Raw genomic sequence first — 24,370 nt, forward strand, 5'->3', positions numbered from 1 at the left:
GGGATGGGATGGGATGGGATGGGATGGGATGGGATGGGATGGGATGGGATGGGATGGGATGGGATGGGATGGGATGGGATGGGATGGGAGGCAGCAGCTGTGGGAGATGGACATCACAAAACGCAAGCCAGTACAGAGTAACACCTGTTTACATCCCACTTGCATCTTCCCTGGCCTCCACGCTCCACCTTCTCCCCACAAGACCCTCCAAGCTTCTAAGCCTGCTTGTCCTTTGCCAGGACAGGCTGGCCGTGGTATGGATCCAATACTGAGCTCCTCAGAAGAACGAATAGCAGGAGATTTTCCTGCAGTGCCCATGCCAGGCATTTTGCTGCCCCCAGGAACAGAATGAGTTACCTACCATGATTAGTGATGGAGCAAATCCTTACATCAGGGCAAAGACATCAATCCAATGCCTTCTGTGCATTGGAAACAAGGAAAAAACAGGGATGGACCAGCAGTATCAAACCCTTCCCAAAACAGACCCAGACCAATACTTCCCACTCAACTGGTGTTTCTCACAGAAAAACTCATTCCAGGTTTCTCATCTCTGTTATTTTGAAAACAGGGAGACCACTCAGACTGAGCATAGGGCATTGCCATCCTCTCCCTCTCCACACTGAAGGATGTTTAGCAGCAGCTAGCATATCATCTCAGTAAAGACCCTTCTCCAAGAAGGTTTTKTTKKTTKKTTKKTTKKTTKTTTTATTATCATCAAACTGAATATTCTTACTAAAACTTTGGGTTTGAGATCCCAGTGAGCTAAGCACAAATACAGGCAACACTGCATGTCTTCAGACTCAAACAGTTCCTTCCACAAAAAGATCTGAGAATGTAGCCTCACCTATCCCTAGGTTTGCACATACAATTCAGTGTGGATCATCTTGATTGATTGTCAGGTTGATTGTCAAAATGTTGCAAATAAGAAAAGAAGGAGCAATAGAAAAACAGACTTGAAGGAAGGTAATGGACACTGAGAAAAGAGCAGTTCCTTGGTTGTGTTTTCCAGTCTGAATCTCCTACCCCAGAAGACCCCATGGCAGGACACTTTTCTGGCTCTACAGGKGTAGTAGGTGTCCAGGCAGAGGCCAAGTAGGCTGATAAGACAGCTGACAACATCTTCTCAGTCTCCTCCCCACAGAGGCTAGCTCGATCCTTATCAAAAATAAATCTTTTAAAACAATTGATTCAATGTTTTGATGGAAGACTTTTCTGCTCCTGCACCTCTCAAAAATATTAAGCTTTTTGCCAAGAAGGCAGCCCAAATAGATGGTTGATACAGAAATCCAGGCTGCTAAACAGGAGAGTTATGATGGAGGAACACTTTATCTCCATAGATTAAAGTCTGCCAGCAGGCAGGAGACACACCCAGAACCTGTAGAAGTTTGATCATAACTAAAGAGCAGCCTTCCAGCAGCCTAGGAGCTTTCACAAAAACTTTCATAACCCTGTAGAACCAGAATGACCTTTATGGTCAACAAAAGCAGCATAGTGCTTATGCCTTGTGTTATAYGAGTGTCCTTATAAAGTGCCCTTACACTTTATGGGACATTTTGTGCATGCAGCAAGCTTTCACTGTGGAGAAAAGATCAGTGCTCTAGGCAGGGAAACAGAAGCAATACAGATGAGTGGAATGTCTGGCTGTGCTAGAAGTGGAATAGGGAACTTTGGAGAGGGGCAGCCTTGGACAAAGCTGAAAAATTCACTGCCTGATATGACACAGCTCACAGATCCCTGCTCTCTGCACAGTGGTTTCAAGCACCTTACACTGCTGGTAGAAAAGCATCCTTCTCCTTGGTGAGATGACAGAAAGCATCCTGCATGTCAACAATGAAAAGGTAGGAGCCTCTCAAAGCAAGTGCATGAACCTCTTGGTCTCTTGCTAGAGCTGAATGGTAATGAAGACCATGAGAACAAGGTTTTCTTTGARGAGAAGAAATTCATCTTCCTTAGAAAAAGGCTGAGGTGTAAGAGACAGTCTGTGCTGTAAGCAGGTGTCTCTGCTGCTGTTGCAGGGACTCAGAGAAACACCTGACCTTCCACAACAGCTCACAGGGCCTGTAAAATGACAGAATTATAATTACTACTGAATACAAYCATAATTTTCTTATGAAAGCTGCATACAGGGATGTGTACTCCTTTTCAGTTGAGAGATCACTAATAACACTGATTAACCTTATTACAGATCAAACTATATTAAAAGTGAAACAGGGCATCACAAGCTTAGGCCACCAGCAGGTGATCATCTTAATTTGAATTAATTCCTCACTGACCAGTGCAAGTGAAGGATTTCCAAGACCAMGATGGCAAAGGCAAGGATGTCTTCCAGAGGCATGAGGTCCCAGGAGACTGTGCCTCCAGCAGAAATAAGAGCACAGGGCATGGTGACTGCAGACAGGTTGCTGCTTATTTCTATACCAGTGATACACAAAGGCTGAGCATTTGGCACAGTCTTCCCCAAGTGAATAACAAGATGTGTGTGTCCACACTAGGTTTAGTTTTCATCAGGTATATGCTTCCAAAGGAAAAGCATCCTCATTGTTTCCCAAGGTGAACAAGTCCTGCAAATCTGGTTCTGCACCAGGAGTGCACCTAGAGCTGCTGAGGGACACCTSGTCCAAAAGAGCAGCTGGTTCAGAGCACCATCCTGAGAAACAGAGTCCTTGGGCATTGCACCCTCAGCAACAGGAATTTTACTCAAACAAATCTGCTTCCCGTGTTGTTTGCTAACAGGTACAGCCAAGGTGAATGTGAAACAAGTGATCCATGAGCACAGGTAACACTAGAGACACACTCCAAAAAAGCCACAGTTGGTGTGGCAGCTGCACCATGGGACAGTCCAGGCAAGCCACTGAAGAGCACGAGCAAGGAGAGTGTGGTGACAAGCCAGTCTGCAATCCTTGGGAGAAGGACTCAAATGCCCTCCCTGATAATCCCTATTAAACTTAGCAGAGATGACTTCCCACAGATTCTTTCTATACATAAGGTATGTTACAAGTGTTCTGTTTTTTCTCTAATGGATATAAAAAAGCATGTCATGCTGGAACAGGTCTGGTAATTTCAGTTTCAGCTACCAGCTGGTTTTAGTACCAGCTTTTATGAATCCTTAAAAAGATGTTCAATTTTACTTTAACAGGATTGCTGACAGATCATATTGTAAAGCGTTAGTACATAACATTTACTACCGTATGCTTGGAATTGAGAACACTGTATCTGAAGAGAAACCTTGAAATCTATTTTCTGTGGAAAAGTTAATGCCACTCTGAAGTCAGCTATTTTTTTTATCAGAGAGAAAATATATTAAAACCAACTAATTTAAGATAAGGTTCAGATAAACATGTTTTCTAAAAGGATAGGAGCACACATATTCCAAGAAAAAGGTTGTAATCTAGTTTCTAAAGCAATGTTTTACTCTCTTTGAAAAGTTTTGACTGTTTTTCTAACCTATGCCTTTAAGGAAAGGCTCARTACCTTTCCAGCACATGAGGATAATTAAATACTAAATAAATGTACTACATCACTTGCAGCCCAGAGAACCAGATCTCAGAAATGGCTGAGAGGTAATAGTGAAGTTTTAGGAGATATCCTAAAGAGAAAGGCTGAATATGATTATCTCATATTCACTTGCTCTGCCACAGACTTCATGGGCAACTTCAAGTAAGAAATCTCTTCCAATTAATGAGATGTGCCAGGAAATAGCCTTTCAGAGATTCCACAGAAGTCAGTTTTGGTCTCTGTTTTCAGTAATAGAATAATACCCTACGTCATTTCTATCAGTGGAAAAGAAGTTCCAGTGTGTTTTTACAGAAAATATCTTAAACACAAGATAGCACATTCCAGCATGAAAAGGGCTTGTTTTACAGGTAGAGAGGAACCTTTCTCACCAATACTGCACATGGTATTGTTTATATATTCTTACATAATAAATAAAAAGCAGTTGAAATCAGATTAAAAGGGGGATTTTAAAATATACAAAACCATCTTGTTGCTGGTATTACATGATGTTATTGTTTATGACAGCATTTAGATTTAATTGCATCAAACTAAACAGAGACCATCTTAACTGCTCACTGGACACGAAATACCATACTAAAAAGTTCTGCTGCTAAACCATTATGCATCAGCCAACATCCATTATAGGTCCTGCCCTGCAAAAAGGTGGTTGCTCACCTGATTCACTAACGTGCATGGGGCTTTGTGCTGATCACAGGTAAAGTCAGTGTTACACCAGCTGGTCATCCTCTAACCTTGGTGGAAGTAGAATTCAGGTGTGTGGGACAGACAACACTGARCACAAAACTCCCATCCATGCTGTCAACAAAGCATGGGCAGCACTATCAGGTACGTTTTGATGTTGTATTCTAGTAACAGAACCCTTTTTCTTGGAGAGAGAAATTCCCTACCTCTAGTGCTGGTTTTGAGGGATGAAATGTGATGTGTTCTGATGTTTGTGAGGTTTTTTTTTTTTCCTAAAGAGGATTTGTATCCCTTTCCAGACCAGGCAAACATCTAAAGCTTATTTACTGCAGTGAAACCCAGTCCGAGCAGTAAATCATGTCTATCTGAATGTGCTGCAGACTCCTTTGGTGTGATTCACTTTGTGGAACGATTCCTTACATGTCCCAGATAACTGTGGGGAATTGAATATTACCCMTGCCTTATTCCCATTAAATACTATTCCAGATAATTCACCTCAAATGACCATTTATGGAAACAAAGCAAAAAGGATTTTGCATTCATGGTCAAAGACATATTTGTGTAGAAAATGAGACAACTTCCAATTCAGGATGAGTTTGTTCAGTTTMAGTGGGAAAGATCTAGAAACTCTGATTTTGGCAGACCTCTACTTGCCTTGGACCATCAGTGTTTCATCCCTGATTTAGCATGGTTTCACACTTGGCACTCCACATTGGGTCAGACTGACCAGCTGCGTCTCCCACCACTAAAACAGCAGCCAGCCAGGAGTTCTCGTTCCATCAGCAGGGAAAGAGTGAAAACAACACTTTAAGAAGTACCAACCTGAACAAGGACACATGATTACAGTTTATAGGAGGGCATAAAGCATTTAGAACACASCACAGCAAGAGCTCAGAAACAGATGCCAAAACCTTCTTCAATCACCCCTAMGACATGTAGCTCAGGAGCTGCATCCAGGAAAGCCAGAGGTTGTGTATATGATCATGTAATCATCACATGGAAATGGTTACAGAAAACATGTAAGGATTCTATATTGGTTTAAAAGGGCTTATTCTTTATCTTTCCACGGTGTGCAGATCTGATAGCCTCTTTCCATCTGCTTCCTCTCCAGAACACTAAATATAGCTAGCATTCACAAGACAGATGTTAAAATCTTATTTTTCAGCTATAACAAATCCCACAGCCACTGGCATCCCCAGCTGCTTCCTTTTCCCCAATATCCACTCACTGCATTTCCTGTTACCTCCCTCTCCTAATAAAAAATCCCCTAAATCACTGCTTGGCAAGTGCATTTACTGTAGCTGTAGATAAATAATGATAGAGCAGGGGAGAAAGGCCCAGTAAATAGAAAGGTACACTGGTCACGGCTTCATGGAACTACTCAGCTTTTACCAAAGTGTATTTCGTGAGCTAATGGCCCAAGTTAAGCTACAGAGAGATTTCAGGCAGCCTGAACTAAAAAGCAATTTTGAAAAGCACTAAAGAGTAATTTTAAAAAGCATTCAAAGCTTCTAGTGCAGTCCTAAAACAGAAAAAAAGAAACATGCATGAMATTCCTAAATTGCTGAGGAAACAATTATTGTGGTCCATAATAATTCATGTATCAGCAAGACTATGAGTACTTGTGGGTTTTTTTTTAATCAGAATCTTTAGCACAACTGCAGTACTATAGAACAGACTGTAACAACAGTCTGAAGAAAAAAAATTTAAAAAAGAAACCACAGAAGGAAAAAAGAGCTCCAAATTAGACCATGAAATATTTAAAACCATAGCAAGACAATTAGAAAGTTTAGCATTTTCTATATATTTATTGCRTAAGATCATAGCTCTAGAATAGAGATAGTGATGATGGAAAACTTTCCAACCAGGACAGTACAGCATTGTTTTAAAGCATTACAAACTATYAAGGCCACAAAACTACCCACCTGCCTCTTGAGCTGAAGAGCCTTCAGGGAGTAGCAGGCAGCTCAGATCTAAAGTAAAGATGCACTGAACCCAGCTAGTCAAATATCCCACAGAACTACGGAATTCTGTCACTTGCCTCAGACTCCTCCATTATCTACAGTCTCTGGCATCAGAAGCAAACTCATCCTTGTGACGCAAAATACATTTTGATGATGCTGTTTCATGATGATCATTCCCTGTTGCATGACCTCCASGTTTTTTTGACAACATTAAACAAACAAATCAGATATTAATCTATATAGGAGAATAAATGATTGTACCTTCTCACCATACCTCTCATGTCATTTCTCTTTCAAAGAATTCAGCAGCACCYGGCACCTAACTTAGAATACATGTGAAGAGGTGTGCTGATACAATGGCTGACAAAGTGCCTAATTTTGATATAATGAAATGCTACAAACATCATTTTGCTGTGTTTAAAGCACACAAGCCTGTATAGACACATTAACTCTTTTGCCTTCCAGAACAAAGCTCATAAGAAAGATCCGCCTTAGAAGTGCAGCTTATACCTCCTGGGCCATTGGAAAACTGATTTCCTAAGAATCTCTTTTTTAACTCAGCAAAGATTAACGGCTCKAAAGCAGAATAGTAGTTGCCAATGAGGCAAATAAATGCTTTCACACCATCCTTTAGTTAAAATCAATTCAAGCAAGGAACAAACACCTTGCAAGGAAGCTGCATGCCTTCATTCGTGAATTCAAAAGTGCTCCATTATCCAGTTAAACTCCTGCAGTACTGTTTCATCATTCAGCCTTTCCTCAGTGTGCTAACTGAATTYTTCCAGACTGAACATAGTATTCTGATTTTTATCTGTCTCCCCCTGGTCTCAGGCATAATGAGTTAATGAAGTCATYAATTAACTATTCTTGTCTGACCAGAAACAAAACAAAGGCAAAAAGGGTTTTTAGTATTTCATTAGTTTTCCTTTCAATCTGATTTTTTGTAAAAAAGTGTATTAAATTGATTARCAATCTACAAACCTCTCAAGTAATGGCTAATCGTTAGGAATGGAAAATTTTGAAGCTTGTTGAGATGATTCAAACTGGTATTTTTTAGTAAAACACTCATTAGGTATTCCATCCACATCCATCTTACAAAAAGGAAAATCAGAAAAAACAAAAAGCTTTCCACTTTTAAACCCCTTTCATTTATAAATAACTTCACAATTCAAGATACACAAGGAGAAATGAAAACTGATGCAAGAAAGAACTGCAAGAATGAATGGACTAAAAACGCATTGTACGGAAGGTCTTCTCAGGCCAAATCCATCCAGCTCAAAAKAGAAACAGCTACAGAACGACCAAATCTGTCTTAAGTGAGCTGGTAGTTMAAAAAAAATTAATTTCAAATTGAATCAGACATTGTAAACTATTATAAATAAGATGGTATCAGTGAAAAAAGAAAATCTGAAGGGATGGTTTTGTTATCAGACAAAGGTGAAGAGGAAGGACAGCAATATTCTCACGCAACAGAGTATCACTGGCTCAGGTCCTCCTTCAGGACACCGACAGACTTCAGCTTTGGTTCAGAGCAAGGAGCTGAGTAAGGGTCCCACTCTGAGACCTTTTATTGAACTTATTTTACATAGTAAAAGATACAGACAGTTGTTGCGAAGGAGAATGATTAGGCTTGGTAACTGTGATACACATTCTAGTCTTTGCAGGAGACGTCAGCATCACATAAAGTGAAATCAAATCAACGCAAGGTAAAAATAACAATTTCAGAGTATTTACTTGCCCAAGTGTGAGGAAGCTTTTCTCAGATTTCAGCAGACCAAATGTAATTCAAAGATGAAATTGAGTTTGWGACTCAGCATCCAAATGGCCAGCTAAACATCCTTGCAACTGTACTATAGAAAATACTGTTGGGGSCATCATCCCTTCACTTCTTCAGAAAGTATGGAAATGAAAAGTGCTACCTGGCAAAAATCTACTTCCTAAATTGTGTTTCTGAAATGCTGGCATAACATCATGATGTGTGTGTTATTGGAAGAAAGCAAGTCTCAGTTACCTAATTTGCAATTTTAATTTTGCAAATTATTTCTTTAGTGATGATGCTTTCCTTACTTCTCAGAAGAACAAGTTTTGTTGTTTTAAATAATGTGAAAACATTGCATTTGCCAAAGGTTAAGAAAACTTATTACCCCATGCCACTTGACAAGCAATCACTTGAAAAACTCTTTTAACTCACTTGAAATACTGAACATTAAAGCGAAACAAATTATGCATTTCTAGCAGGACTGCTCATTGCTTTCTGCAGTCCTTTTGAAAGTGTTGGAACAGGTAATTCCTTTTAAAGCTTTCTCTGAAAGTCAGTTTGTGTAAACAACCCATCTGCAGCAGCCATCAGTTTGGCCTCAAATGACCTGAACACTTGTACTCTGCTAKTTTAGGGTCCTATATCACTGATACCATTCCAGTATTTTTTTCCTTTTTGCCTAGGATGTCAACTGTCAGTGCACTGGATTAAGAACACCAGTGCTATCAGGAAGTGCTATCAGTTCTTTGCTGTAATTCCACAAATGTTTCATATTGTGCTTCTCTTACAGCCTAAGGAAATGTATTTCAACACTGGTCTTGAGATGACTGAAAGTACTTGGAGTTCTCTACTCCAGATTTACCGGGAAAAAATGAAGTGAAATAAAATAGCTTGTTCCTGTCTCTCTTYCAGATCATCTTTGGAATGCTAAAAACCTAAAATTTCTGGTGGTGAAAAAACTCATTCAAGACTAGCAAATTATCACTCTGCAGCTCTATTAGCTTTTAATTAAAGGAAGAGAGAACTTGAAGGACTGAGAATCTGGATAGGACAGAATGCTCCAAGATTAAGTGTACAACATACCAACAACTGCCTCCTAGCACCCAAATACACCTCTACTTGTACAAATTGCATTRAACCCTGAGAGCATTCAAATACAAACTTAACAGACATCAGAAGAGCAGCTGTGTCCCTCCTCCTCCACCTCTACTCACTCTGCTGGAGTGCTCCCTCTCTCCTCTCCAGGAGGATCAGGTTGCCTCCTACCCATTTCTTTTTGCTAAGTAGCTCACAAACCTTTCTATCAACGGAAGCTCAGGCTGCTTGGGCCTTTAATACACAGACATCAGCAGCTTCACCTGCGAAAGGGACAAGCAACTGCAGATACCTCACTGTTACCTTCTCACGAGTGCTCCAGACAAGGAAAGCATGCAAGAACATATCAAAAAACAACTTTATGCCACAACACTCTCTCAAAGCTGCTTTCTTCAAATGCTGGACAGAGCTTTATATTTTCTTCAATGCTTTTCCAGAACACTAATCTCATATGCCCTACTGACTACAAGAATCTTGAAAATGTTTATCTCAGCAGATGACAAAATTTATGACTTTCTTCCATCCCTTAAAGTCAGAGGACCAAAGACTGAGAACTTTACAAAGAATTGAGTTAATAGATAGAAAAACAAGGCAAATTAATGACATTTAAGCCAAACCAACATAACTTGGCTAWGAAAGACTCTGGCAGAATCTGTATGAAACAACTTCAGAATTTGATCAAATGTACCCATCTCCATGTGCAGTCCCTAACAAAACAGACTTTTTTCAATAATCTGTCTAGAATTATGGATTAAAACCACATTTTTGTTAAAGGCCAAAAGTAGTAGAAGGGTCATGACTAGAAACTGGATATAATGAAATATCCGTTWCAACTTAAAGGTACCTTAAGACCTACAGGCAAAATTCACATCTTCACCATATGTTCTAATGTCTACAACAATAAAATCACAATGCAATTTTGATTCTTTTTCTGATTGTTGGTGTTCAGTTTTGCATTCTAAATTATRTAGTTGATAACTTCAGAATCTTGTTAATAAATTCACCTTCAATTCTTATTAATAGAATTTCGGCAATTCACGCCAAGTCAAGGTTAATAATATTCTCATCAAAAAAAAAACCTGTGTTTTAATAACAAAGGTCTTGATGAAAGTTAGACAAGGTATTTTAAGTTTGTGATTTATRAAATCAAAATAGGAATAGTTTCATCTTTGTTCTAACCTATCAAAAAAAATCCTGGCTTATGGGACAAGTATTAGCATTTTTTTAATCAAAACTATTTAACATTCTTAGGATGACAGTTTCATGGGGTTTTTAGAATAGATTTTGTGGGCTGGGTTTTTTTTAAACACATTTCAAGAGAATCACGACACTGGAATTGAGGAACAGTGAAAATTTGTGACCGTRCCTCACCATATATTTTTCACAGGAAGATGTTCTAGTTCCCGAGACAAATTATTATGCAACTATGTACAAAAATCATGGCTTATTCATTTGATTTAGTCTAGAAAACTGACACTATATTTTGGAAATGGACAAAACCTTCTAGAAGCATTTTTCTATTTGCAATGTGTTTTCCATTCAGTCACTTGTMCTGTACTGTCTCACAGTGCATTCTGATTCTGTAGACATGAGGACACTTTTTTGTGAGAGGTATCTGAGRTGTGCTTGGTGTTGTATTGCAAGGACTTCTGATCAGACTGTGGATTACTTGGAACTGTAAGCTACAGTACTGAAAAGCTACACCTGATCGGGTTCCTGGTTTCTTACTTTTCTTCATGTTTTTCACTACAAACATATACAGTTTTAAGTACATTAATTTTCTAATAAATCTGCACATTCTTACATTACCATATTAATAACAATCTTACATCAGGCATCTGCATGTTCTTTATCTGCAAAAGGGGGTACAGATCAGCATTTTCAGCAGGATTCAAGATACCATTTCTCAGATGTTGACACAAATGGCATAACCCGTGAGGGAAAGCACAGTGACAACACATCTCCCCAAACTTCTGTTAGTGGGAGGACAGAAAAAGAGGGGACTAAAGACTAAGTCTTAGCTGGGAACAGTGAGTTCTGTGAAGCTGCAGTGACTTCCAGTGACAAYGTATTTGGTCTTAAATGCCTTTTGTTCCTTTGCAATCTAGAAGAGTCACATTTCAGATAGCACATTTTGATCAGTACATTCCTGCACACACAAATCTTTCTTTTGTAACAGATGTTCTGAAATTCCTTTCAGAATTGACACATAGCACTACAGAAATACAGTTCTACTACAAAAGTGCATTTCTCCACTGTGGGCTTAACTTTTTCCTGTCCTAATATCCAGAAGGGAGTATGACCAAAACTGGTACAGCATCACACCACCCCACATGAACTCAGTGTATTGACTGCACTTGTAAAAATAAGCCTAACTATGCCTTCGATCAAGTAAATTACTCCTACAGTAAATTGCTCAGTAATCCTGATCTCTGTTGTGTCAGATAAAGTCTTCTCACTACCACAAAATAAAGTCTTCTCACTACCACAAAAAACAAAACACGAGCAGAGCAAACCAGACAGAAACATCTTATCTGGAAGCATGACCAAATTTGAAAATCACTGCTTCTAAATACACTAAGGACAAAAAGCTTGATAAATGGATTTTGACTCGGCCATTTGTAAGTACTGCATATTTTCGTAACTTAGAAATATAACTGAATAAAATTCTGCTCTTAGATCCCCCTATGTCAAGCCAGCATCTTTGCAAGAACTCCACAGACAAAAACTCAAAATGGCTCTCTTGCACCTCTGCAACTAAAATACCAGTAACCCTACTCATCAGAGTCCAAAAACTCGACAGTTTTGCAAAAACCACAAGCACTGCTTATAGTCTGTGACTGATTAGAAGTTCCTCTTTTATCAGTCTCATCTTCCTCATTCATAGCCCACAAATGCACTCACTATGCATTATTCACAGCTGAGGTGCTTTCAGACTCTTGTCCCCTTCTACAAATTTTTAAAATGAAGTATAGCCAAGGCTTTGAAGTTGACAACTCTGGCCTTACTCTTTTGACCCCCAGGATCCTACTTATTAATATGAAGTGTAACAACTTCAAGAGACATTCACACAGTAGGATAACCAGCACCTTGGCAGGGTTTCCTTTTTGCTTGATTTGAAACAGATAATTATCCTTTCATTTTCCCCAAATCTGAACGCACACCAGTCACCATGCTGTTCAGCATGCTGCAGAGATGGATCTCTTTTGCTCCCTAAGGTTTTATGTAGATTTTAAATCATGAAGGTGTTAATTGCCTACATAGAACCAGAAACAGCAATCCAGCAAATGCTTACTTGTTCCCATGCTGAGATCCTGGACCTTGTTTTAGTTAATGAGTGGTTACTACATTTAACATCAAATTATCTCCAGGTYCCATAGGTAGCATAATGAAGCCAAATAGAAAATTTTCAAAACCACCCTTCCACCRTGTTAAGCCTCATAAAAATAAAGTACATTTTTAATGATGGTTGCGTTTTACTGAGACACTTCAACCACAGATGCGTGCACAAGACCGGGGGCCTGGAGAAGCCTGCATAAAGCTCTGATTTTTTACATATACTACAACAGCCTGAAGGAGTATCTAATAGAGCGAGCTTCCTTGTGTAATGCTAGAGAAAGGAGTTTGCCTGAACACTGGACAAAGAAATGAGAGGAATGGGGAGCTGGAAGAGAATGGAGGGCAGGCTGCTGAGGGCCAAGTTTTTCTGTCTCAGATAGTGGTGTACCTGCAGCATTTCCTCTGTTTTCTGCAGTGCTGCRACAGAGAAGCAGGCTCCAGATGGAACCTGGAGATGGAGTGGAGCCTTATTACAGCTGCAGTGAAAATTAAGTGTGTGACTCCCACCACAACTGCACCACAATTCTTGTAGCTTTTCCTAGAGAAGYGGGCTAGGATGACAACTTTATCTCCGCACAAAGAATGATCAACCAGTGCAGCACATCTACAAGGAAACATCCCTGCTGGCCACCCATAAGGTCYGAAAAAACAATATTATCTGTGGACTAGGAAGCAAAATTAGCTCACCATTTTGTTCTGTGTTAAGAAATGAATACGTCATAAACCATTAGTTATGAAATTCCAAAAATTCTCCAACCAAAGGTGTTAGAAAAAATGGTAAAGGAAAAATATTAATTAATTAATTAATATAATTAATGCTTCTAGCACAAAGTTTTAAAATACATTCTCAACTTTCTATCTTYTCATTTTTACTACCTAGTTACCTCCACAGAATGGATGCAAAAAAGATTTTCATCGGCATATTTAATGAAAAACATTTCTTTCAAGCAAGGCACAAGATTTAGGTTTATTTAATTTGATTAATCCCAATTTTTTACATTAAGTACAAAAACCAACTTGAACGTAGGTGTAAATACAATTCCACAAAGTAGTTCAGTGAGACTTAAAATCATATCCAGAACTGTAAAGCACAATTAAAAGCAGCCCAGGATATACAGATTGCTTACCATAACTGTTGAAAGAGCTCATAATGTATCAATATATTTAACAACCTCCACCAATAAGTTACCTCCTTTCTAATCTTTCATTTAAAATGCATTTAGCAATTCTGTACCTAACAAAGAAMGCATTAAAGAATGAGAAGTGCAGGTAAGTTTTACTCAAGCAGAGGCCTAACTTAAACATACACAATCAAAAATTAAACAACAGAACAATGACTTCAATATTTTGAACATTTCTAAGAACATAAATGYTAAGATAATATAGAAAAATAGCCACAGGCTCCAAGACTTACTTACTTCTCAAAGAACATATGGTGTACTGTAGCTGCCTGAAATATTTTAACAATTATAGAAAATTGTATCTCTAAGTTTGGTACGTTCATGTTTTCTAGGTGACAAACATACATTTAAGACAACCATCAACTTATTTACAGTTAGAAGCTTATTCCTTTTAAAATCTGTATTAAAAAAATCGGTTTTGGCACTATCCCTAAGGCAATAGATGATATGATGGCAAATGACATAATGAAARCATAACAAGAAGAAAATAATCTTTAACTTAAAAGAAACTGTGAGATTATAATTACAGAGGACATTAAAGAATCAGCACATCTAAGTCACTAAAACGCCCTATCCAAAATACTGAGGATTCTTGCTATAYGCAACAGGAAATTTCTTTTATCTGTGAAGCCCCTGTGCCTTGTCTTGTGGGAAAACCCAATATTTTTATGKTTATTAAGCTATCCAACTAGTTTTATTACCAGAAATTAGCAAAAAAATTTAAGACCATGAATTTATGTTTTAATGTAAGCAGAAAAACATTACTCTGAAGTCCAACCTTTGCTAACTGTCTATTTAAAAAACCCCAAAGGTAATTTTTTCATTCACTACACTGAGTAAAGACCACAGCATCAAATATTTTTATTGATATGAATAGTTTTAACTTCCTTTTTGCAYTTCCATCAGCTTCAGTGATAGCTGACCGTGATGTTAATGTCAATTTCCGAGTGTTGCCACATTTCCACTGCAAAGACTGCAAGTCCAGATCTCATAAACTTTGGATTTAATTTAAATGTTAAAATAATCTTTGCATTTATCTTAAATTTATAAAAAGATTTATTTTTCAAAACTTAAGGCAAAAAACATATTTTATTGGTYATGTTTAAGTCCGAGAAGGTGTATGAGGCTGTTTAAATATCAAAAAACTAACACCATATACAGTATTAYCAACAAAAGTAAAGAATAAGGCAGCATGCACCCTTAAGATGAAAAGAAAATTTAATTTTACAAGATGTTTAAATAATCCAAAGGCAAAAAGTGTCTGTCTCCTCTAAGAATATCTTCATAAAACATGGAAATTTTAGAGGAATGTTTYAGAGGACATCAAGTTACTAAAATATTCCGTTCAACGTTTATACAAATACATTACTACAATTGTAAGTTTACATACAATCAACTGACATCTCAGTGTTAACTAATTACTTAAATTTACAAGACAAACATAAATAAAGCTGTTAAAACAGGCAAGTACAGTACTGATCTATCATTCAGCACAATGCATTTTGTACTTCTTTCACCTTGAAAAGAATCAGATTAGAATTGTGCGAAGTCGATCTCCAAACCTAAAAATAAAATAAAAGAGAATTAAGTATATCTATGCAGGTTTTACACAGCATGGGCATATTCCAAATGCTTAAGTCCTGTTTTCAGGYATGTGATTTACCATTTAGCGACCTTTTGTCTGTTCTCAGAAGAGGCCACAGTCTTTAAGGTTATTTTTAATAATAACATCAGTTACAGCATCAAAAACAAACTGCACATTTTTTGTGTCTGTGGCACACGTGAAGTGAGTGTAGATTTCCTTTGTGTCTTTTCTCTTGTTCAGATCTTCAAATTGACACTGAATGTAAGCAGCTGCTTCTTCGTAGGTGTTTGACCCTAGAAGAAGAAAATTGTTCAGTAAGCAGGTTTCCAACAAAGGAACAAGATGCAAACTATCTTTGAAGGAAGTGGTTCTTTGGACAGTTAACCTAAAACTTAAAGAGTATTTCCACAGGCAGTGCTTTAAGATACCATTAAAAAAAACTTTGGGAGGAGACCTTTCGGATGCATTTGTAAGAATGAAAACTTAGTACTCAATTCAGTTCCAGGGGCAGGARTAGTCTTTCCATTTACTTCAGTGCCAGAGGAACAAGTCATTAATGACCCATCACTTTTTCGAGATTAGGATATTTTTTTTTTTCCTTCATTCAAGTTACATACTCTCAATTTTTATGTTTTTAAAGAATTTGGGGTTTTCCCACACTCAAAGACTCTTGACAGGCACATCTCTCTTAAGCTTTTTACCTCCAATGTWTTTTCTATACAGTGCAGGAGTCTGAAGTTACAATGATGTATAAAAATACTAAGACTTGTTTAATGAATTCATCCTCGTTTGCTATGTATTTCCTGACTAAGCCACATATGAAAATGTATGTATGCTCCCCGTTCAAAACCTCTCATGGATCTCAGGAATTCTTACTTACATCGAAGTACAAAAGTAGCAGAACATTAGGAATAAGAATGGGCTAAATAAACAAGCCTGAACAGTTGTAGCAGTAACAGGTAAATGCTACCAGCGGACCAGCATTATTTCACCTGGTTAAAAATACTTAAGCAATATTTTATTTCTGATCCATCAAAACAAACCATCTTAAACTTTATGTCATATAAATGTTTTAAGTGCCGAGAGTTATATAACTCCTCGTATTTTGTGCATCAAAAATTTCCTTGACATCTGTACACCCCTCCAATACCTGCATATTCAGGGTAGCAAATAGTGAGGGGACTTCTTTTTATCTTTTCTTCAAAAAGATCTTTCTTGTTCAGGAATAGAATAATAGATGTGTCTGTGAACCATTTATTGTTGCAGATACTGTCAAACAATTTCATGCTCTCATGCATCCGATTCTGTAATTGAAAAAAAAMATCACTTTGTATTTTATCAAACTTCAGTAGTAAAATCAGATACATATTTTTGATTAGTTACAAATGAACCAGTTACAAAGAAGTTTTTAGCAAAAAAAATCACACTTTACTGCAGGGAAATACRGAGAGGCCAAGACTACCACAAAGATCACTTCCACAAGCAGGGTTTAAGCAACTACTTTTTCTCATTTCCAGGTTTAAGTTTTTAATATTTCAGAAATTTTCATGTGTTCTGACATTTTGAAGTACAGATATTCTACAAGAATTGCAGAGTTACCTGAATTTATCTTAATACCGATTAGATCTTCTGGAAATTGAAAATAAATTCTGTTCCTAGCCGATATTCCAGAATAAGGAAAAAAAGCTCTACAAAACTAGCGAATCAAATAAGCAGGTATTTTAACTCTTACCATAATTTTTAACTCTGCAGAAAAATTATCCCTTCTGTCTGTAAATACTTTGGCCAAGTTCCAGTCATTTAAGTAGCAGGATGCTAGCTATGACCTTCTTTGACTATACTTGACTTGAAAGATTTTGTTATTTCTCTCTCCTCCCCAAATTATATTTTATAGCAAGTTGCAGAAAACAAGGAAGAGCACAAAAGTCTGTTAATGATTCACATACAAGAGGTAAGCATCACTTCAGACCACTCAAGACAGTAAAATGCACCCTGTGCACAGTGACACGGAAGGAGTAAATTCTTGAAAGAGGAGAAAAGAGCCGAGGGTGTTGRAAAGGAAAAAGAAGAGAAACATTTCTGCAACTAAGATAAAAGATTGGAGAAACACAGTTAGAAACAAAAACTGAAGACTAAGAAAGGAAAGGAAAACAAAATGTGGTAAAACAGATACAGGTAAGTAAGAAAATTTTACTATGTACTTCTAGCATCCATACAGAGACTAAAATGTGTATTACTGACAATGTATTCCCAATCATTTATGCTTCCTATGAAACACAAAAAGAATAGCTAAGAGAATCCTTGTCTCTTAGTATTCCTTCTGAGAAGATGATGAAATACTCTGGAACCCAAAAGCATGAATTCTATCACCATTTCACTCATTTCACTGAGACCTTCTGCACAAACCCCATACATCTTATTAAAGCAGTAATAATTCAAAAGACCTATTTATAGCTTTCCTTCCAAACTTAGCTTCTGTCCAACAACTATTCCCTTTTTCAACATTATGGTACTTGCCATTTCCTCRTCTTCAGCCAACACCAAGTCATAATCACTTAGTGCCACACAAAAAATAATTGCTGTAACACCCTCAAAACAATGAATCCACTTCTTCCGCTCTGATCTTTGGCCTCCAACATCAAACATTCTGCAAAACAGAAGGATAAAGCAGGGAATGAACTTTGGAATTTCCAGCTTTCTGAATATTAACCAATAAAATAYGTATCAACTATATATAAGTCTGAGCACAATATCTTAAAAACAAGTWAAAAAAAGTAACATTAACTACTATTTTTTCTAAGTCTCAATTTTAACAAAGCCTTAAAAGCCTTCCTGTATGCTTTASAGAACATGAGAAAGTATGAGACAGAAGATAAATAAAATTAATTATTTACAATGTTATGTTTCATTAACAAAGTTAATTTTATTATGTATAAAAAAAAATAACAAGAGTTAGCTTTACTAAAATATCTAAAAYAATAAAAGATACTGATCAATAATGTGGACTCTTATTCCTGGGGATTTTTAGCTCCTCTCTGTCCTAAATCAAATTACAACTTAAATCTGCTCTTCAACTGGCCATGTTTAAATGGGATTTTTTTTAAGAGATTATCTTAAAAGACAAAGTAAGCATTACATAGTAAAAATAACCCTAATTTTCTCTCTAATAAATGCATTGTTTGGAAATGCAGTTAAGTCTCACATATGATACACTTGCTGATGTTGACTTGTATTTTTTGATAATTATCCCCCTTTCCTGTTTTCCATGAGTTGTAAGATTTCAAGGGTAGGACAGGTACAAAAAACCAATTTAATGCTAGTGCACTACATAAACATGCTAAATTGCACTTGAAGACATTCAATTACAGTTGTTATTTTTAGATATCTTCAAGYGTTCTAAGTTGCTAGATTTTAATTTGAAAAAAACACAGCAAAGTAAGTAGAGAAAGAAAYTAGAAGAAAAAGAAAGACCCTTTGCTTTCTCATCAAAAACTGTCAGAAACACTGCAACCTCTGTCAAGGGCYTCTATTTGGGTAAACTACTGCAGTAAGTGACAATGCTCACTGCCCTTTTAATGTTCTAGATTGAGATAATACCATGATAAAAACACTTGAAAGACTATTCCTGGTGAAAAAGGATTCCTTAGAGGTGTCCCTTACCTTCAGAAATATCTTTGAAGGGAAGTCTTTGGATTTCACCCTATACAAATGCAAGCCAGTCACTTACTACTCCTATTTAGTTCTCGAATATTTAGCAATGGCTGTCCCCATAGAAGATATTTTGGCATGCATACCTTATTAACCAATCCCTTAAATTTTAGTAATTACTTCAATTCCAATGCTATGCTTCTTAACTTTATACTGAGACCTGAATTTCCATAAGAATTAACACTTCTATAAAAAAAGCGTTCTTTGAACACAAAGGTAGTAAATATCAGACTCAACTTTTGGAATATTCTAGAAAAACAGAAACAGGATGAAGATGACTTGCTATTTGCATTTTCAATTGAATCAATAATCAAAGCTATGCTAAGTGCTTTACAGAGAAGGCTGAATTGAGGCTMAACCTGAAAGAATCTAAACACACACACAGCAGAACAGGAAAGAAAAGATAATGAAAGAAAYTGATCCTGTGCAGCTCATCATACTTGTGTACCTTTGTCTTAATATAATCGAGGCTTTCATGCCTTTGGTTCAGCTTAAAAGTTTTTGTGTTATGTAAGAGTGTACTTCAAGCCCTCCTAATAACTCATTAAGCCTATTGCCTAAGGCACAGGTAACAGGTGTTTGAATACACAACATTACAGCTAAATATTTCCAAAGGCCTGGCTCAAAGACTTTTTATAGAAGCATAATCATACGGTCTCTGTAAGCYGGAATAAACAGAACAAACTGGACCCATCTACAACAGGGAACAAGAAACATTAGAAAGTGAGAAGATGGAGAGCTCCTGAGAATACAGAAATCCTCTCCTGAGACTTGGCTAAGGACTATTATCCTTAGGTTTGCAAGAGATTATTCACCATTTATCAGTTATTCTTTGTGGATTAATRCAAATTTTGTATTCTTAAACCCAAAAAAAGGAAACAATACAGATTTCCACAGTACTGATGCATCCATATTTTAGTACTTGCTGTGTATTTCCATGAGAAAAAGTATGTTCCATGAAGATACTAAGCAAATGTGCAAGACAGACATGCTGACAACAATTTCTGCATAATCTAAATGCAAATTTAATGTGTGTTTTACTGAGTTTTCTTCTCATTCTTCCTCACCAGTAGTAGGTAGAGTACTCTGATGGTTAACACTACCTTGTGTTTTAACCTTGAATGCTGCACATGGATCAGTGCAAACTTTTAGTAAGAGCATGTTGTGAGAGGACAAGGAAGAATTACTTCAAAGTGAAATACAGYRGGTTTAGATTAGATATTAGGAAGAAATCCTTTACTGTGAGCGTGATGCGGCACTGGAACAAGATGTCCAGCGAAGTTATGGATGCCTCAACCCTGCTCAAGGTCAGGTTGGATGGGACTTTGAGCAAACTGGTCTAGTGGAGGCATTTCCCTTTACACTGCAGCAGGGTTAGAACTAGATGCTCATTAAGGTCCCTTCCAACCCAAACCATTCTATGACTCTATGTTTTTGGACACAAAATGCTCAGAATACTATTTTATAAATCCTGCACCACAAAAAAACGTAAGTTACATTCTTTCATCTCTAAAATTCTACCKTAATTCAGCTCTTCAGGAAAATAGATTTATTCTTCCACACAACACTAGCAAACTTTTATAAGCCTCCAGTTCTCCAACAGAATTTAAAACAGGAATCCAACAGAACAACTATCTAACACAGCAGAAAATGCAATATTTTGTTTTGAGATTTAATTTATATCAACAGCATCCTAACAAAACATTTTCAATAAAAGCAAAACATTTATTGGAGCTTCAACAACTCTCACATGATATCAGAAAATTGAGTGAAGCAAGGGAATTTTCTTTTTTTTCATTAAAAATTGGACGGAAATAATCAAACTTGTGATTAGACAAATTTGTTAAATTACACCATTGAATGCCATATTCTATAATTTTACAGGAACTTTAATGGACAGATGACCATGCAGCATGATTTACATACTTAAAATGAAGATCTTTGAAMGTAAAGTGAGTTTCCACTATTCCTGTAGTTTTCACTCTAGTCCTGAGAACGTCCTGTTGAGTTGGAATGTAGCTGGTTTGTGCTATCCTGTCCAAGTCATTCAAGTAACTAAAGGTAAAAACAAACGCTGCTTTCAGTTATTCATAAAACACCAACAAAATAGTTAAAAAGAATTACAGTTCAARGTCCATTCATTACATTGTACTTGAATTTTATAAAACAGTTTTCTCTGAGACACAAAAGACACACAATATCCCTCAAATTTCCAAGTTTTTTTAGAAAAAAATAAGCTTTAGAGATACAATATTTCATCCATTTCATCCTAGACAAAAGATGACTTATCCCATTTATTCCACTACAAAGAATTCTTCTTTAGAAAATCCAAAACACAAACACGGCTCCATATACATCAATGTTATTTGAACTAATTAGARAACATCTTAATCTTTGTAACCCACTGAACTGCAGCTACTTTGAACCATAACCATAGCCTATCTCTATTTGATAACAGATATGAAAAGAATAACTCAGTGTTTTGGCAAGAATTTATGYGTGTAGGAAAATGCCTAATACATAACAATTAACTTTCTATTGAGACTTTCTAATCGTAGATTTTTTTTTAAATTAACATGCTTTCATTGCCAAAATTCCTGCAATGTAGGCCAAGTCCAGTGTTTCCAAAAACCATACAACCCTTACTTGTATCTATATAGTAAACAGGGAAGGCATTATGTTCTATTTTCTATGTAACAAGTTAACAATTTTACAGATACATTTATAYGGCTAGAAGAAATGTTTTCTTATGAAACCTGAGGCAGAATTGTCTAGAACAACAAAATAGAACACAGGAGGTTACCACAGGAGAGTATGTGAATCTCCAAATGAAGTTCTCCATATGGAAGAAAGTTTATACAAATGAGAAACAACTTCAAGCACTACAGAATACTTCAAAATTATAAAGTTTAAAAAAATTGCACTATAAGGCAGTATCACTGCTATTGCCATTCTTTATTAATGTCTTATTTTCTTACTGAACTGCCCTGGCATAAAAGATATATTCTAATTGTTTCTTGGCTCAACACATTTCCAAGAGACCATTAATTAAGAATGAAAGCGTAGCAGTGTTGAAATAGGAAAAAATTTCATTATGAACACRAAAGTAGTATCCTTGGTAATACATGTACAGATTATGTCATTACATTTTTTGGACATGTTTAGTTAATGTAAAGGTACTTCAGTCATGTTTTTCTAATAGAAATGCTATTTAAGAACCTTAAAGCAATTTTTGTCTCCTTAAGGAGAAAACACCTGGTCAGAACATGATAAGCTCATAATTACACTATACCTCTTCTTTTCCAACCTCAAAGCTTTGTTGCAGCATTTTGACCCAGGCAGACATTATCTTTGTCCAGATATTTCTGTAGTTTCCATCTACGTGGGAGCAGAATTTGTCAAAAGATRACACCTTATACTTTTTTAGCTACTAGTTAGAAGGCAAAGAGAATCTTGTCTGTCACACTGTACTTACTAGGCAGCAGAGTCATTGAGCTGGTATTCTCGAGATCTGTTGAAACAAGCTTGAACCCCACTGTCTTTCCACAGCCTCTTGATAACTCCAGCAAGCTCTGAAGTCATAAATCCTTCTTCTGCTGCTCCAGCCAACACAAAGAGCTGACGAGCATCATCCTTTAGGATGTAAACACAAAGCATAGAGAGAAATATTGAGAAACACAACAGAAGTATTATCGCCTAAGAACTATATTCAGCAAATGTGTTACTTAACCTGGTAAATGTGAATGTAACCAAACAAAACAGTGTGAAAGAAAAACAATTAATTTTAGTGTTCTGCATTGGATATTAATTTCTACATTTTCAACAACAGAAAAAGACTAGAAAACTGAATTTCTCATTAGCTGATAAAGTTTCTTCTTGTGTGTTTACAGCTTGAGCAAAGTTTTTATAAACAGTAGTAAAATATTTTGTGCTCAAACCTTAAGTTAACCATATTTGCTCACAAAATACCACTCACTGGAGAAAATGGTGACAATACAGACTAACCCCTTCAGAAGTGAAGATTCGTATCGAGTAACTGAAGAAAACAAATTAATTCATTTTAATTAATTACAACTTTGAAAGTGRCAAATAATCACTTCTACCCAAATCATGCATCAGGAATTAGAAAAATATTTCCTAAAACCTTTCCAGATAAATCAGCTGCAAATATCCATTGTCTTAATTATTCTGCAGAGACCAGGTTTTCTTGGTAATGCAATATCAAGAAAACATCAAGGTTTTTAAGAGCAAATTATGGATTTTAAAACTGTATGTAATAACTGGGTTTGAGAGTGAGGCTAATGGAGTAGTGGATGTAAAGCCACCACTCCCCTTTCACAGAATTTGACCAGTTGACCAGTGACATCCAATTCTGACTGAGCAAGGAAACTTAATGTTAGACCTGTAAGGCACTGGAAAAAAGAAAGCAGATGGGTATAGGGCAGATCCACATTAGTACTCTCCTGTGGATAGCTGCTTGACCTTGTTATTAACAGAATATAATCAAATGCCAAGGTACGTCAGCCAGAAAAATCAGCTTGTAACTACTACCCACAGCATGTACTGTTTGTCCAGTAATTAAAGGAAAAAGAACAATGAATCTGGAAAGGAGGAAGGAGAAAAAAGAGACTTAGACACATCAGCTGGGAACTGAAAGTATTTCAAGAAAGAGGAGGATTTTTAAAAGCAACATACAAGGTTATTCTCACAAAACTGTACATAAAGAACAGAGATGCAAACCTGTAAAAAAAWTTGTCACTTTGCTGTTAAAACACTAAGCAGAGAGAAAAAAAAAAAACATTTTCAGGATAAGGACAGAAAGTAGTGATTGTTCTAAAGATACTGTCCACTGCAGACCTAAATAATCCAAGATTACGTGAGCTAACAGGGAAATTGTTTACAGATGGATTGAATAATACTGAGTTTCAGAGGCTGAAAACAAAAGGCTGACACTCCAGTGAAYTCAAGGCAAACCTGAAGAGATTTAAACATACATGTACATTTGCAGGTACACATATGAAGAACAGGTATCTGATGTCTTTTGAAAGGTAGAATAGGTGGAAATCTAAAAGAATATTTGTCAAACAAAAATACTGATCACTATACATACACAGGACAAATTGTGGATAAATAGAAATTTAATGTATTGCAATAATAATTACATAAAAAACCCAGAGCAGTAAAGATACAAGGGTTGGATAGTCATATCTCAGGGACTTTAATTTGCGCACTATGCCTGCATAAAAGAAAACCTGAATGACAATTCTGGTCTTGAATATTGTTTGTGGATGAAAATGTAGGGATCTAAAATTCATAAAAGCAGAAAATCTTTTTCATTAACCCCATCTGTATTACSCCATCTTCCTTTTACTAAAGAGAGCAACTACCACAGACACAAGTGAGGCCGTATGCAATGATCAAGTCCTTTTTTCATCATTAATCAATGCTAGATACTTTCCCTTAGTTACAATGAAATGTGGCAGCTTCCTCTACAGGTGTCATTCTTTYTAATCAGATTCCATACATGAGGTAATGTAAAAAA

The 24,370-nt window shown here is 36.6% G+C and overlaps 1 protein-coding gene across 1 annotated transcript in view; it reads right to left on the bottom strand.

Moving 5' to 3' along the window:
* Positions 1–13,276: 13,276 nt before the first annotated feature.
* LOC130572640 (guanine nucleotide-binding protein G(i) subunit alpha-1) overlaps positions 13,277–24,370 on the bottom strand; it is a 32,212-nt gene continuing 21,118 nt past the window's right edge. Inside the window, exons 4-9 of the mRNA XM_057364466.1 lie at positions 22,304–22,461; positions 20,755–20,883; positions 17,638–17,767; positions 16,271–16,424; positions 15,199–15,413; positions 13,277–15,097 (exon numbers count right to left, since the gene is read on the bottom strand). Of these exons, the coding sequence (XP_057220449.1) occupies positions 15,223–15,413; positions 16,271–16,424; positions 17,638–17,767; positions 20,755–20,883; positions 22,304–22,461 (762 nt within the window). The 3' untranslated portion in view covers positions 13,277–15,097; positions 15,199–15,222. The remainder of the gene's footprint in view (positions 15,098–15,198; positions 15,414–16,270; positions 16,425–17,637; positions 17,768–20,754; positions 20,884–22,303; positions 22,462–24,370) is intronic.

The sequence above is a fragment of the Malurus melanocephalus genome, unplaced genomic scaffold, assembly GCF_030028575.1.
Source record: "Malurus melanocephalus ecotype Western Australia unplaced genomic scaffold, MMel_1.1 scaffold_39, whole genome shotgun sequence".
NCBI lineage: Eukaryota > Metazoa > Chordata > Aves > Passeriformes > Maluridae > Malurus > Malurus melanocephalus.